This window comes from Pelodiscus sinensis, chromosome 2, assembly GCF_049634645.1.
Source record: "Pelodiscus sinensis isolate JC-2024 chromosome 2, ASM4963464v1, whole genome shotgun sequence".
In the NCBI taxonomy this organism is placed as follows: Eukaryota; Metazoa; Chordata; order Testudines; family Trionychidae; genus Pelodiscus; species Pelodiscus sinensis.
The window spans coordinates 214,009,008-214,023,680 of record NC_134712.1 but is presented as its reverse complement, the minus strand read 5'-3'; the positions used below and the strand labels follow the sequence as shown (position 1 = coordinate 214,023,680).

General features: G+C 50.0%; 1 protein-coding gene across 1 annotated transcript in view; it reads right to left on the bottom strand.

Annotated features, from left to right (window-relative positions):
• CYP51A1 (cytochrome P450 family 51 subfamily A member 1) overlaps window positions 1–8,549 on the bottom strand; it is a 34,919-nt gene extending 26,370 nt beyond the window's left edge. The window contains exons 1-3 of the mRNA XM_075922395.1: window positions 8,311–8,549; window positions 6,297–6,395; window positions 2,476–2,652 (exon numbers count right to left, since the gene is read on the bottom strand). Coding sequence (XP_075778510.1) covers window positions 2,476–2,652; window positions 6,297–6,395; window positions 8,311–8,469 — 435 coding nt within the window. The 5' untranslated portion in view covers window positions 8,470–8,549. The remainder of the gene's footprint in view (window positions 1–2,475; window positions 2,653–6,296; window positions 6,396–8,310) is intronic.
• Window positions 8,550–14,673: the final 6,124 nt, after the last annotated feature.

Below are 14,673 nucleotides of genomic sequence, written 5' to 3'. Positions count from 1 at the left end.
CCTCCGAGACATTAAGAAATGCTGGGAGCATTAGTAGCTTGCACCACTAGTACAAGTAACCATAGAACTGCTGCCCTCTACAGAATGCTGAAAAACAAAACAGGGCTCTCTGTGGTCTTGCTCCCTAACACAGGGAGGCTGTATTTTATTAATCTGGCTTGAATACCCACTTAAAATGATACTTCACTGACACCATTAAATTATCTTAACCAATGATCATTTTAATGGATGGAATGAGATGGGAATTTTTACAGAGAAAAGAGCATAGACTTTTCCAAAAGTCCAGGAAAAAGGAGAGAAACAGAAAAGAGAAATGATGGGCAGAAACAGCAATGGGCCTAACGAATGTGACAATAAGACAAATGAACAAAAACTTCAGATGCTATATAAAAAAATCATATTCTCCCTTTAATCTCTGAGCAAGCCTCCTATTAGCATTGTGGACACTGGGCAATCCACTCTGCACTGTGGGAAATATAAAGTCTTGAATTTATATCCTAGCAACATCCATAATCAGAATTATAGAATCATAGAACTCTAGAACTGGAAGGGACTTTGAGAGGTCATCGAGTCCAGTCCCCAGCACTCACGGCAGGACCCAGTTCCATCTAGACCACACCTGATAGATGTCTATTCAACCTGCTCTTAAGTATCTTCAGAGATGGAGATCCCATAGCCTCCCTAGGCAACTTATTCTGGTGTTTAACTGGAATATTCTCTCCTTCAAAAAAAAATTTTTGCTATCCATAGAACAGCACTTTTCACCATCAGACTGGATCAACTTTAACTTGCAATGCAATATTCATTCTAGTTTTTTCATGCCAAACTAAATCCAGCCACGGTAACTGATAGTCTTACACATAATGGAAAGTACTTTTATATTCAGGGTGGGTCCGAGATATTAATGAGATAAGACTGGTTATTTCATTGAACCAACTTCTGTTGATGAAAGACAAGCTTACACAAGATCTGAAAAAGAGCTCTTAAGTAATACTGAAAGCTTGTCTCATTTATCAACAGAAGTTAGTCCAGTAAAACATACTACCTCACCCATCTGTCTATATATTAGAGATTGTTACAGAATTGTTTGCTATTTGTATGAAATGGTTTGTTTATGCACAATTATGAAGGATGTATAATGAATGAGCAGGTTACACCTATGTATTAGCCTTAGTAATGATATCATTAATATTTGTATTATTCAAATGTCATCAACTGTAATAGTAAAACTTTTATTTAAAAGCCATCAAATGTAATGGTAAAACTTGTATTGTTATGGTTCTGTATTGTTGTTGTTGTTTCAAATGTACATGAATATTCATGTGTGGTGAGTCCAAGCATATTCTCTAATGTCCACCAGCATGCCTCAGTTTTATTCCAAGTGGCCTGCTATGGTTGAAAATTAGGATTACAGAAAAATAAACTATTTTTCTTAAGAGATATCTGTAATAACTTGGCATACTCTCCTTTTCTGGATTGACCTGTCAGTCATTACTGAACAGTACCATTCAACCCACATGTGCTTTTAAGCTCCCTGGTCTATCTGGCTGGTCTATCGGTCAATTCTTACTGGTGAGCTGCACCACACCATATTGGTCCACTTTCACCTCTGAAGGTAAAGGAGAGGGGTTATGCTGTTGTCTGCTCTAGTGAGGAGGCTCAATACCACCTGCTGGTGAGGGCAGAAGTACAAGTTTTTGTAGAAAACCCACTAGCACTTTGGCTACGTCTAGACTACAGGCTTTTGTCAACAGAGGCTTTGTCGACAAATACTGTCGACAAAGCCTCTGTTGACAAAGAGCATCTAGACTACATCCAGTTCGGTCGACAAAGCAAGTCGCTTTGTCGACATGACCGTGTAGACGCAAAGAACGGTGTAGATGCAGTAACGCCTTCTGTCGACAGAACTCTGTCGACAAAAGGCGTTATTCCTCGTAGAATGAGGTTTACCGCTGTCGACAGAACTCGGTGGTAGTGTAGACGCAGGTATAGTTTTATTGACAAAAACCTACTTTTATCAACAAAAACCTGTAGTCTAGACACATCCTTAGATCTGGTCCTAGAGAGAGGGACTATGGGAATATCTTAAGGAGGTGGTACCACCTCACATGTATAAGTACCCTTGGTAGAAAAATTTCACTCTGAAGCACGATGGAAAAGAGTGAGGCTAAAGGTTAAAAGTAAACTGTCAGTGAGGCCTGCAGCACTCAGTGCATATAAGCTTAAAAGAGGAAGGAAAACATATAAGGCTAAGCTGCTAATTTTCTATTGTGGTATAAGTACTGTACAATACACCAGAGCCTAAATGTATTGTCTTTGATCATCCTACGCCTACCAATCAAAATCAGAAAGCATACTGGCAAACCACTGATATCGTCAATCCCCATAATATAGGCCAAACAAATCATGGTAACCTTGCCAGGATTTGATCTGCACTCTAGATAATTAATTGACTTTATACTCAAAAATACATACCGGGTTAGGCACATCATAAGCAACTCCCTTGCCAAAAACTGGTGTGGTCAGTCGAGAGTATACATCCTCTGCATTCAGGTCTTCATTTTTACTGTTGAACATTAGAGCTGCGGCATCACTACCCAGTAGGTATGTAAATGTCTTTCCCACCATAGTGAAACTAAACACAGGCCCATACTGAGGGGAAAAAGAACCAGTTAGTTTCAAATAATGAGAATTTGGGAAGCTATAAAAATGTTATCCTTATGTAGAACCTTTCAAATTTTGCTTCAAATCACATGATCACAATACTACTGAAAAGCAGTCACCTTTGAGTGGGAAAGCAGCCAAATGATGCACTGCCCAACACCGTGGAAGAAGATGAGGCAAGAAGGGAGAAGTATGACCAAAAAAATAAGCACAAACCCCTGCTCTAACAAGAAGCGACTAGAAACCACTTAACAGGACATAACACCTTAAATCAAACTTAAATCTGATGTTCCCAAATATATTTGGGAGGTAACATCCAAGATTATATATAAAGGATTTGTTTTTCCTTCTCACTTCACCTCATTGTGTCTAACAAGTCATTTTCCATTTTTATACATGTGGGGGCTTACACATAATGGGAAAGATAGGACTAAGTTCTGAGAGCCCAAGCTCTAGCCAAATCTCTCAGCATATTTAGTTCCCATCCCCAGGACAGATAGGCTGGAAGTCATGTCATAGCAAGGCTGCACCAGGGCCATGGACCTTACAAGCTTGGGTTGCTAGCCCACTGAAGACCATATAGCAAGGTTGCCCAGGCCACTGCCAGATAAGCTGGCAGGGTACCAGCAGAACCCTGCCTATGATTTGTTGAAATTTCAAAGCAAAAATCACTTTCATGAGAATGTTTGGGTTTAACGAACCAGTACTTTCCAATAAAAACATAACCATCTCTACTTTTAAAGTTTTCTTTGACAAAATCCTCATGAAGTACCTATTATTCAGTTTGTCCATTTCACAAGCATGAAATCAAACTACCACAAGTCAATCCTGAGATTCCAGAAAGTCTAAGTATTGCAAGCCAGAGACTTAGACCATTAAGTGTTCTAATGTAGTTCAGACACTACAAGTACAAGATAAGTATCATTTCTTTTTTCCCCAGGGCTAGTAAAAAAATCTTGGTGCACTTAACATACAATTATTCAGTTTACAAAGGACACTCAAATTCTTCAAATAATCAGTGTAATAGCCCAGTCAAACCCTGATCTCTTAACAAAATGCAAGATTATCCGCAAGGAAGAGACAGAGAGCCTGTGTAGTACCACAAATGGGAAGGTAAGTAATTCAAATAGCTCCCTGGATAACTAGTCAATCAACAGGCAGGCTTCCCTCAGTTATATGTAAGCTTCTTTGAATCAGGGTCAGATCCACAAGTGAAATCCAGGGATGTGATGCTGTTTTAGCCATAGCCTGGGAGCATGTTGAATTCCATTCACAAGCTAATGACAGCAAGGTAAGGGATATGTCTTTTTATTCATAAAAAAAAAATCTACGGAATCTTAATTTCAATAGTGTCAGCTCCCTACCAATGCCCCTGCAGCTCTCAATCCTTCAATTGGTGGAAATTGTGATAATACAGTGTAATTGGAAATGTAATAAATATACCCAGCTCAACCCATGACTGCAATGGTACCAAACATGACAAATCTAGAATAGTTACGAGATACATATTCAACAAATGTTTCAAAATCAACATTACAACATTTGGTAGAGATACAAACGGTGGAAGTTTTCCCAAGAAGGAAACGGTTAATAATTGCCACAGATACCAGGTGCACTTCTGTGACAGAATATACTCATGGTTCTGGTTCTGCTACTGTAATGATCTTTGTACAAAACATGCCTTGTGATCAGTATTTCTTCTAATTTTTCCTACCCCTGAGTGGAATGAATTTTGTTATATGCAGCAATATGGAGATGATGCATTACATGTCACCTTTATAATAAGGTTGGGGTGACGGAATGAATGGTGAATGCTCGGGGCGTGGAGGAGGAGAGATGAACAATTTAGGGCTTGGATAGAGGATTAGGGTGCAAGGTTGTTAAGTCTGCAGCCAGGAATATGGGCTCTGGGGTGGAGATAGATTGAAGAGTGTGAGGTGAAGGAGGATACTTGGGGGTTCTGCAATCAAATAGGACTCTGATGCTCCCGCTCAGGAATAAGCCCTCGTGCAACTGTTCTTGCGCAAGAGGCCAGTGTAGACAGGCAACATGAATTTTTTATGCCCACCCCTTCTTTCAAGCCTTCTCCCAGCCCTTCCCCCTCCTCTCCCAGCATCACCCTGTCCCCCTCCCACTGACACCTCCCCTCCTGCCCTTTCCCTCATTGTCTGCACTTGCTCCCCCCCCCCATTTGTCTCTCCTGCACCCCTATCCCTTGGTGCCTTCCCCTTTCTTCTCCTCCTGACCTGCCCCTCTCCCATCAGCACAAGCCTCTCCAGTTCAGCCTCAGACTCGCCTACCTTCTGTCTTCCCGTTTGCAAGGCTGGAGTCTGCTGCGATCGGGCCCCACAAGTCCCCACAGCCCGGGCTCCAGACCACGTGCTGGAGCCAGAGCTAGGCCGCTCCGCGCTCACAGCCCCGGCCCATCACAACACAGCCGGTCCCGTCCTAGCGAGGCTCTGCTCCTGCGCGTCTCACTCAGCGCGTCTCCTGCCGAGCCGCGGCTTGGCTATTTTTAAAAAGGGCGCCGCACATGACCCCGCCCCCTCCAGCTCTCCACGCGTGACGCCGCCCCCAGCGCAGCCCCGGCTCCTCCCAACGCTGCCGCCCGGGCTGACAGCTCCCCTTCTCCAGCAGGGATCAGCTTGCCAGCCTCCTCGCCAGAGTCCCTCGGCCCGGTGGGGTCTTCTGGCGGGGCCGTACGTGCCAGCAGTGCCCCTACTGGCTCCAGTGCAGGGCGCATGCATATGCTTCCCCTCCATGCCGGGCCAGCAGAGTGGTGCCCCAGAAAGTGTGGTGTCCTACGCGACAGCGTACTCCGTGTATGCCTAAGGACGGCCCTGAAGGTGTGTTGTGTGGTTACTGGAAAGAACTTGTTTGAGGTTAGGGTGTTGTCTGTAGGCGAGGATTGGCCTTTCCCCCAAGGCCTCTGAGAGTGAGGGGTCATTTTCCAGGCTCATTTAACTGCATATCCACTAATGTGATCTATGCCATCAAATGCCAGCAATGTCCCACTGCCATGTATACTGGCTAAACTGGACAGTCTCTACTCACTGTCTGTATCTCTTTTTTCTTTCCCCCTCCTTTTCTCTTCTCCCCCACCCTCCTTTCCCATTCCCCCCTTCTCTTATTTATTCTTGGATTTGTACTTCTAATACTCCAGTCATCTGAAGAAGTGAGTTGTGCCCATGAAAGCTCATGATACCATCTATATGTTTTGTTAGTCTTTACGGTGCTACTAGTCTATTTGTTGTTTAAATTTTTCCTAATAAATTCAGAAACTGACTGTATATTTGGGGTTGGTAAATACTTGTTAAATGGCTTCATTACCACTTGAATGGCTCTTACACAGGCTCAGTGTTCTAATAGATATGGCAGGCTTTTACACTTTTAAAGTAACTAGATTCTCTCTGAGGAAGCAGAGCCACAGAACAGGAATAGGGGTGGGGGAGGAGGGAAGAGCCGTATGTAGCTCGCAAACCTTGGGTTGGCCACAGCTGGTCTCGAAGATAAAGTGTAAACATGTCATTCCATGGTGATTCAGAATGTTCTAAATAAATTCTGGAAATACAGAAGGTAGCAGAATAAGAATATCCTAAGTACACTCACCCATTGATTTGGCAAAGACTTACCTTTTCATAGGCATTTTCTAAAAATTCAATAGGACTTTTTCCAAATGCAACTGCATGTCCAAGAAAAGGGATAGTAGATGAAATGTAAGGCGGGTATTTCTGCAAGAGAATATTCAGTTAAACATTTAAATTGCCTGTGAAAATAATTAAATACAGCATTAGGACTGCTGACTTATTCACATAACGAACAATAAAATATTAAAATTAAACTACTTACATTGTCTAAGAACATATATGGTTAAATGATCATAACTTTACTCATGTTATGGCACCTACAGCTTTGGGATAAGTAATTGTTATAAACCAAAGATCTAAAGCAGAGGTGAGGAACCTAAGGCCGGGGAGAGGGAGCCCGATGCATTCCCCTGGCTTGCACGGATGCATCTGTCGATTCATCCGACAGTTCATTTGTTCAAGAACTCCTAAACAAGAACAGCTAAAAATCACCAAATTTGGTATGCAGCTCCCTCATGTAGAGAATTAAAGCAAGATGAAGGTTTGGTTGTGCTAGGACAATGGGATGTGTATGGAATGGGACTTTCTTATCAAACAAAAAGAGAGGTGTGATACCAACAACAGTTATACCTCCCAATGACCATGGGAGGCAGCAAGCACAAGGACAGTTATACCCCAGAATGACCACGGGGAGCAGCAAGTGCCCTAGCCCCAGGGAGAAGCCTGCTGGGAGGCCATGCTGCTGCCCCCACCCCCTGCCCTGAGCCTCCTTACAGCTCCCAATTGCCTATTCTGACTCATGCACCTTCCCTAAACCCTGCCCTGAGCTCCCCACCCCGTCCCTCCTCACCCCCATCCTGACTCCAGCACCCCCCGTACCTTCAGCCCCCTGCCCTGAGCTCCCCACATCGCCAACACCTTGCCCTGACTCCTGCACCCCACCCAGGGACTGCCTGAGCCATTTTTGTGCCCCGGGCCTTAGGCGGGCGGCGCCACCCCAGGCACATGTGCAAGCCTGCCCCAGAGGTGCGCGGGCCCGCCTCCAGGTGCACAGCATGCGTGAGTATGCCTCCAGGGCGTGTGAGCAGGCCACACCTAGCCATGCAGAGCCCCACGGCTGTGGGGGGGGGAAGGACACTGCAGGGGTTAACGTAGACCCTGCCCCGGGCGGCCACTGCAGCCTGCCGGGAGCTGGGCGCCTGATGGCAGCTGTAAGGGGCAACGTGCGCCCCTTACAGCTGCCATCAGGCACCCCTCCATCGGTTGGCGCCCCAGGCAGCTGCCCTTGCCCGGCTTACCCACCCCTCACCCCACCACTTCCCTGCCCTGATGGACAGGAGTCACACCAGGTCCATTCAACAAAACCAAAACTCCTCTGTAATAAACTTTCAAACCTGCCTCAATTTTACACACGTACACCCCCAACCATGGGAGCAACCTGCAGGAATGTGCACCTTGTGCATTGCAACAAGCCTGTTCCAAAAACGAAGCCCTACCAGGGAAACAACGAAACCTTTATTTTGTTCAATAGCTAGGGCAGGGCCCCGTCCCTTGGCTCTGCTGGGGCGGGCGGGGGAGGGGGAGTGGAGCTTGGCTTGATGCCCTTTCTAGAAACAAACTCAAGTAATCCGCGGCAAACCCTCCCCCGTTCTGTGGGGCTCCGCCAGCTCTTCTGGGGGGCAGCAGCACCGCCCCAGGGGACACGCGGAGCTTTCTCCAGCCAGAAAGCGCTGCGCGTAGCGTTGCAGCCATAGGCGGTGGCACCGCAGGGCTCGGTGGGGCGGAGAGCTCGGAGGGCGGCAGGCGCCTCTCCCACCACCCCCTGCCGCGGCGGGTCTAACCGGGCCAGGCAACACGGCGCCCCCCTCCTCCGCCGCCCAGTCCCCAGCGTGCGGGGCGCCCCCTCCTCCCTCATCATCCCCGCTCCGGGACAGCGCCCCTCCTGCAGCCGGGGTCCCCGCGGACACCCCCCCCACACACACATATACACACGCGCGCGCGTCTCCCCCCGGTCTCGCCATCGCAGCCGCCACCCCCTCTCCTCCGCGCCGCGACCTACCCCCTCGCCAGGCGGCGGCTGGCGCCGGAGCCGGGAGCCCAGCTGCAGCAGGTATCCCAGGCTCAGCACGAAGGCGGAGGCAGCCAGCAGTATGGAGAGGGGGCTGTCCTCGGTCACCCGCCCCAGCAGGGACCCGCAGATCTCCAGCACGCCCAGCATCTCCCGCAGCTGCCGAGTGACCGGTTACTGGTAACTGCAGCGCCAACGGCTCTCCAGCAGCGCGGGGCGGGGCCCCGACTAGCCACGCCTCCGGGCGCTGGGCTGATCTCTGCCTATGTGACGATTGCAGTGTTCCGAACCAATCGGCGCTGGGGCTGAGCGCGTGCTGCGGGGGTCGGCTGGGGGGTCGGCAGGCAGCGGGAGCCAATCGGCAGCTGTGCGCTGCCTCGGCTGGTTCTGCGGCCTGTAGCCCTCGTGTCCTTCCGCGCTCCGGGCGTGGTGTAAACGATGTCAATGGAGTAATGACCCATTGCCTGCCAACACTGCCGCTTGTGGTGGCCAGCTGCCTCTGGCGTGTTAGCGGTCTTCTAGGCGCCGCCTCCTGTCGCACTCACCCCGTTCAGAGAGATTGAGAGACAGCCCCACGAGCCGTGCGGACAGCTGTCCCTAGCAAGCTTTGCAACCTGGCCGCTGGGATCGCACAGTGTCTGGGATGTGCCTCTGTGCTCTGGGGGTCTGGCAAGCCTCCTGCCATGCTCCACGGAGGAGGATTGACAGCAGTTAGGAATACCCTTGTGTCCCCATAGGCAGCTTGCTGGATTGCAGATGAGTGTGCTGGAAGAGGATGTGGAGGGAGAGGGCTGGCACAGAAAAAGGACCTCGATCTCCACATAGGCTGTATAAAAATGCCAGAGATTAGGGTACGTTTGCAGTGTTGGTGCAGCCATGTTGGGTGCAGAATATTAGAAAGTGTATGAGGTAATACTATTATTGGACTAATATGTGTTGGGGCAAGAGACACTCAAGCTTACATATGTGAAGAAGAGCTCTATGCAAGTGCAAAAGCTTGTCTATCATAATAACTTTAGCTCGTCCAATAAAAGCTATTATCTCACCTATCTTTTCTTTTTAGAGAAGGTGTTTCAAAATCACAGTCTGTGAGCCATCTACAACCTGAGCAGTTCCACAATCTGGCAATCATAGGTGTGCACAGCACATTTCATTAGAGTGTGCACCCAAAGAATTTCTTTAAAATGTACTCTTTGACCCTCCATTAGCCATACTCCCTAACCCCCATTAGCCACGCCTCTGGAAGTAATACTTTTGGGGCAATATGGACACATGACCAGCAATAAAAGGTGTCATGTGACTCCCCCCCAGGACTTTTCCCACCATCCTCTTACCAATGGGGATTAGTTTGGCCCTCACCAACCCACCCCTCCCCCCCATACAACTATCCTACAATTCCTTTAACCCAATGTGTGTGACATTAACTCGGGGGGGGGAGGGGTGGAGAGACTGGGGGAAGTGTCCCCTCTAAGAGTTTCCTCCCATGAGCACAATAAATTGTGTTGTGCACCAGTACTGAGTTGGTGGCTTGTTTGGATGTGCCACTGTGGCACCCAAGTTATTAATAAGTATATTATAAACCTCTACCCTTTCCTTTTGCTACCGTATCTCCTCCCCTTGCTCCATCAGCTCCCCTGGTGGCTGCTGCACCCCGCCCCAACCCCTTACCCACCTCTGCTGTCCTGACTCCTGCCCTTCTCACTGCTCTCAGCCTTCCTGAGACCTGCCCCCCACCACCAGCCCTTCTCTCCTCCCCCCCCACCCACTCATCCAGTAGCCCTACTCTGATCATGTGAGCTACCCCTCCTCATCCCCTCTCCTAACACCTCCCTCTACACACCTGCCCTGCCTCTCTCCTCTGATGCTGGTCCCTCCCCTGCAGGTGTCTGCCCTTTTGCTTCACCCTCAGAATCCCCTGGCACCTGCACCTTCCCTTACCCCTGCACCCTCCTGGTGCCTCCCCCTTCCCTCACTGCCCCTGCACCCTTTTTCCCTGATGCCCACCCCCTCAACACCCTCTGCCCCCGTTCCCCTCATTCTCCTGTGCCCTCACACATGCCTTGCTCCATCCCTGCCTTCCTCACACCCACTCCTTCTTTCAAGCCTTCTCCCAGCACCTCCCCTTCTCCCCTCTAGCTCCCCAAAGCCCTTCACCTCTTCTCTCCTAGCATCATCCAGTCCCCCCTCTCACTGACACCTCCCCTCCTGCCCTTTTCCTCGTTGTCTCCACTTGGCCCCCTGGCATTTGTCTTTCTCCTCCACTCTGTCTCTTGGTGCCTTCCCCTTTCTTCTCTTGACTGCCCCCCTCCCCTCAGTACAAGCCCCTTCCTCTCCGACCCTTTCCCCCTATTTTCCCCCCTCCTCCAGCAGCTGCCACCTGGTCTGTAACAGAGTTCTAGGGTCACCCTGACTGTCACCCTTCTGGTGCTCCCCCTCCTCTGTCTCTTAGGTTTCTCAGCCCCCTTTTGGGCCACAAACCCCCATCCCACAGTCTCTGGTTCCCAAAGTTCCAGCAATCTCACCATCACTTGGTGCCTGCACCGGGTCCGACTCATAGGATTGCCAGGTGTCCGGTTTTCTACCGGACAGTCCGGTTTTTGGGCCTTCTGTCTGGTAAAAAAAAAATTCCAGAAAATACCAGACACGTGCAATGTCTGGTATTTCCTGGTTTTCCGGCTGGGCGCCAGACTGAAGCCTGGTGGTGGCGGGAGGAATGACTGGAAGGTGGGGCGCAATCGGCAATGGGAGCCTCTAGTGGAGGGGGGGCTGGCCATGTGGAAGGGGGGGTGGGAAGCAGAGCTGGCGTGGGTTCAGGGGCTGCAGGGCTGGCCAGGAAGGGGGGGGGCGAGGAGGAAGGAGGTGCAGGAAGCAGACCTGGGGGGGGGGGAGGTTGAGGAACGCGGGGTTGGCAGGGAAGAGGGGGGCTGGAAGTTAGGGGGGATGGGAAGCAGCTCTGGGGGGGGCGGGGGCCAGCCATGCTGCCCCCGATACCCCCCCCCCGGACCAGCCGTGCTGCCCCCGACCCCTTCCCTCCCTGACCCAGCCACGCTGCCCCCGATACCAGGTCGGGCCAGCCCTGTTGCCCCAGACCCCGGGCCGGGCCAGGCCAGCTGCGCTGCCACCGGCCCGGATCCTCCCCGCCCTGAGCCCAGCCGTGCTGCCCCTGCCCCCGGGCCCCTCTGCCCCGATCCCGGCCGTGCTGCCCCTGCCCCCGGGCCCGTCTGCCCCGAGCCCAGCCGTGCTGCCCCTGACCCCGGGCCCCTCTGCCCCGAGCCCAGCCGTGCTGCCCCTGACCCCTTCCCTGGCAAACCGGACACCTGGCAATCCTATGAGTCGGACCCGGTGCAGGCCCCTCTGCCCCGAGCCCAGTTGCGCCGACCTCGCGCCCAGCCACACTGCTCCCAACCCCGGCCCTGACCCCGGGCCCCCGCTGCCCTGAGCCCAGCCGCGCTGCCCCGACACACACACACCCCAGCTGTGTTGCTTCTGAGCCGAGCCGAGCCGACCCCCGGCCTAGCCACACTGCTTCCATCCCCTGCCCGGGGGCGGGTACACCCCCTGCCTTCCCGTCCAGGGTTTAAACTTACCTCGCTTGCTGGGGAGGTGGGGTGATGATTCTGCTCCCTGCCACCTGTTTCCGTGGGGTCCTAAGATCCGCCGGTTTTAGCGATTCATGCGTGGCAAACCCTGCGCAGTGTCTGTTCCCCAGCGCACCAGGGCAGCCCCTTGAAACATTAGGGTGTGCCTGGGCACACCCGGCACACCCCGTGCACATGACTGTGCTATGGGGAGTTAAGGGGATTGCCCCCCCCTTAAAATTGGAACCCCTGGATTTCATACTTGAGGTCTGCTTAAAGCCCATGCCCTGACTCCAGAGGCAGTTCTTAAATGCAACAGAATTGGAGCTGCTTGCAGCTTTGCCTTGGTTTGTTATAAAAAGAGGGAGCCAGCAAGGGTGCCATTTTGGGAGGGTAGGGGCAGGGCCGGCCCGAGCCATTTTTGCGCACCGGGTCCCAGGCGCACGGCGCTGCCCCTGGCACACGGACCCGCCTCCAGGCACACGACACATGCACGGGCCCACCCCCAGGGCACATGGGCAGACGCACGGTGCATGCGCTGCCCAGTTGGCCCGGCCACCACCGACGGCACACAGCCCGGGGCCGCCCGGGGCAGGCTGCACCTGGCTGTGCAGGGCTCTGCAGCCACGGGGGGAAGGGCACTGCTGGCCGGTGCTGCAGGGGTTAACATGGCCCCTGCCCCAGGCAGCCGCTGCAGCCCGCCAGGAGCTGGGCGCCCCCCGTAGGTTGGCATCCTGGGCAGCTGCCCAGCTAGCCCACCCCTTAGTCTGGCCCTGGGTAGGAGGGCAGCCGTCCTGCGTCCCAGGACGCAGCTTACTTTTCATCTTGTTCCCCAGATGCTAAGAGAGTAAGGGGAAAGTGCTTGCAATCTGTGCATGCCTCACACTTGGTTGGTCTCGATCTAAACTGAGTTAAACTTATAAGGCTACGTCTATGTTGCACTCTCTTGCACAATAACATATGCAAACAATTGCCGTGCCTCATTTGCATACTTAATGAGCCCCCCTCTTGCACAAGAGCCATTCTGCCTGAAAATAAACGACAGAATGGCTCTTGTGCAAGAGGGGGTTTTGCGCAAGACGGAGCAGTGTTGACTGCTCCTTCTTTTGCAAAAGCCCGTTGCACAAAAATGGTGGCTCATTAAGTATGCAAATGAGGTGTGGCAATATTCATCACCTCACCTCATTTGCATATGTTATTGCACAAAAGAGCGCAATGTGAACATAGCCTAAGTGTTCTTGGAAAAGGAGTGAATGGAGAATCCATAGTTGACTGCAAATAGTTACAAAGGATTTCACAAAACTGGGTGATTGGGCAACAAAAGAGCAGATATAATTTAGTGTTGACAAGTGCAAAGTAATGCACATGGAAAACTATAATCCTAACTATAGATACAAAAATGATAAAATAGCTATTACCACTCAATAAAGAGATCTTGAGATGATTCTGGATAGTTCCCTGAAAACATCTGTTTGATGTACAGCAGCAATCTAAAAGTTAAAATGTTAACAAAATATTGGGAATCATTAGGAAAGGAATAGCTAATAAAACAAAATACCATATTGACTCTAAATAAAATCATTGTATGCCCACATATTGAATACTGCATGCAGATCTGGTCACCCCATCTAAAAAAAGATATGTTGTATTGGAAAAGGGTACAGAAAGGGCAACAGAAATGATTAGGGGTGAGGAACAACTTCATTATGAGGAGGGATTAACAAAACTGAGACTTTTAAGCTTGGAAAAGAAATGGCTAAAGGGTGGGGGATGACTAAATGGTGGGGGGATATGTTAGAAAATCTGTATGCTAGAAAATCATGAACGGTGTGGAAAAACAGAAGAATAAACATATTATTCATTCCTTCACTAACATAACACAAGAAGCTGACCCAATTACATTTATAGGCAACAGATTTAAAACAAAATACATTATTTTTTCACAATCAACTTGTGGGACTCTTTGCCAGGAGATGGTGGAAAGGCCTAAACAATAACAGGGTTCTAATAAGAACAAAATAATTTCAAGGAAGTTAGGTCCATCAGTGGTTACTGGCCAGAATGGGCAGGGATGGTGTCCCTAGCTTCTGTTTAACAGAATGGGCAACAGGGGATGGTATTCTGTTTATTCCTTCTGAAGTACTTGGTATTGGCACTACTGGAATTCAGGTTACTGGGCTAGAAGGACCTTTAGTCTGACCAAGTATGGCCATTCTGATGATCTTATATAGAGCTGAAATGTATCTGCCCCCTTGCTGTAACCCACTAGACCCCCACTCTCCTTTCAGAACTGAGATAGAGCCCAGGAGTCCTAATGGGATCTGCCTCTCTCCACAGAGTTAGTAACAAAGTAAGAATATACATAAAAATGTTAAGGCTAACCAATGGTCCCTTCAGTGACTTGCCACAAGATGTCAGAATATGTTAGTGTTAGAGCTGAGTGGATCTAATATTTACTTAATTTTCTTTTATATAGAAATCAGATACAGTGCTCCTGTCAGCTAACTGCTAAGTTGTCTGTCAAAAAAAAGTAAAGTTTTTCATACCATACATAGGTATGGGAATCAAGCAGAGGTGAAAGTAACTTAAATTTCTTACAGGTACAATCATATCACATATTCCCCACGCTCTGCCCTACGCTCTCCCCTAAAGGCGGGGGATTGTGATAAGACAATACCCGTAAGAAATTCAAGTTACTTTCACCTCTGCTTGATTCCAATACCAGTGTATGGGTATGACACTTCCAGACAAACCTGTTTTATTTGGTTTCCCCTTT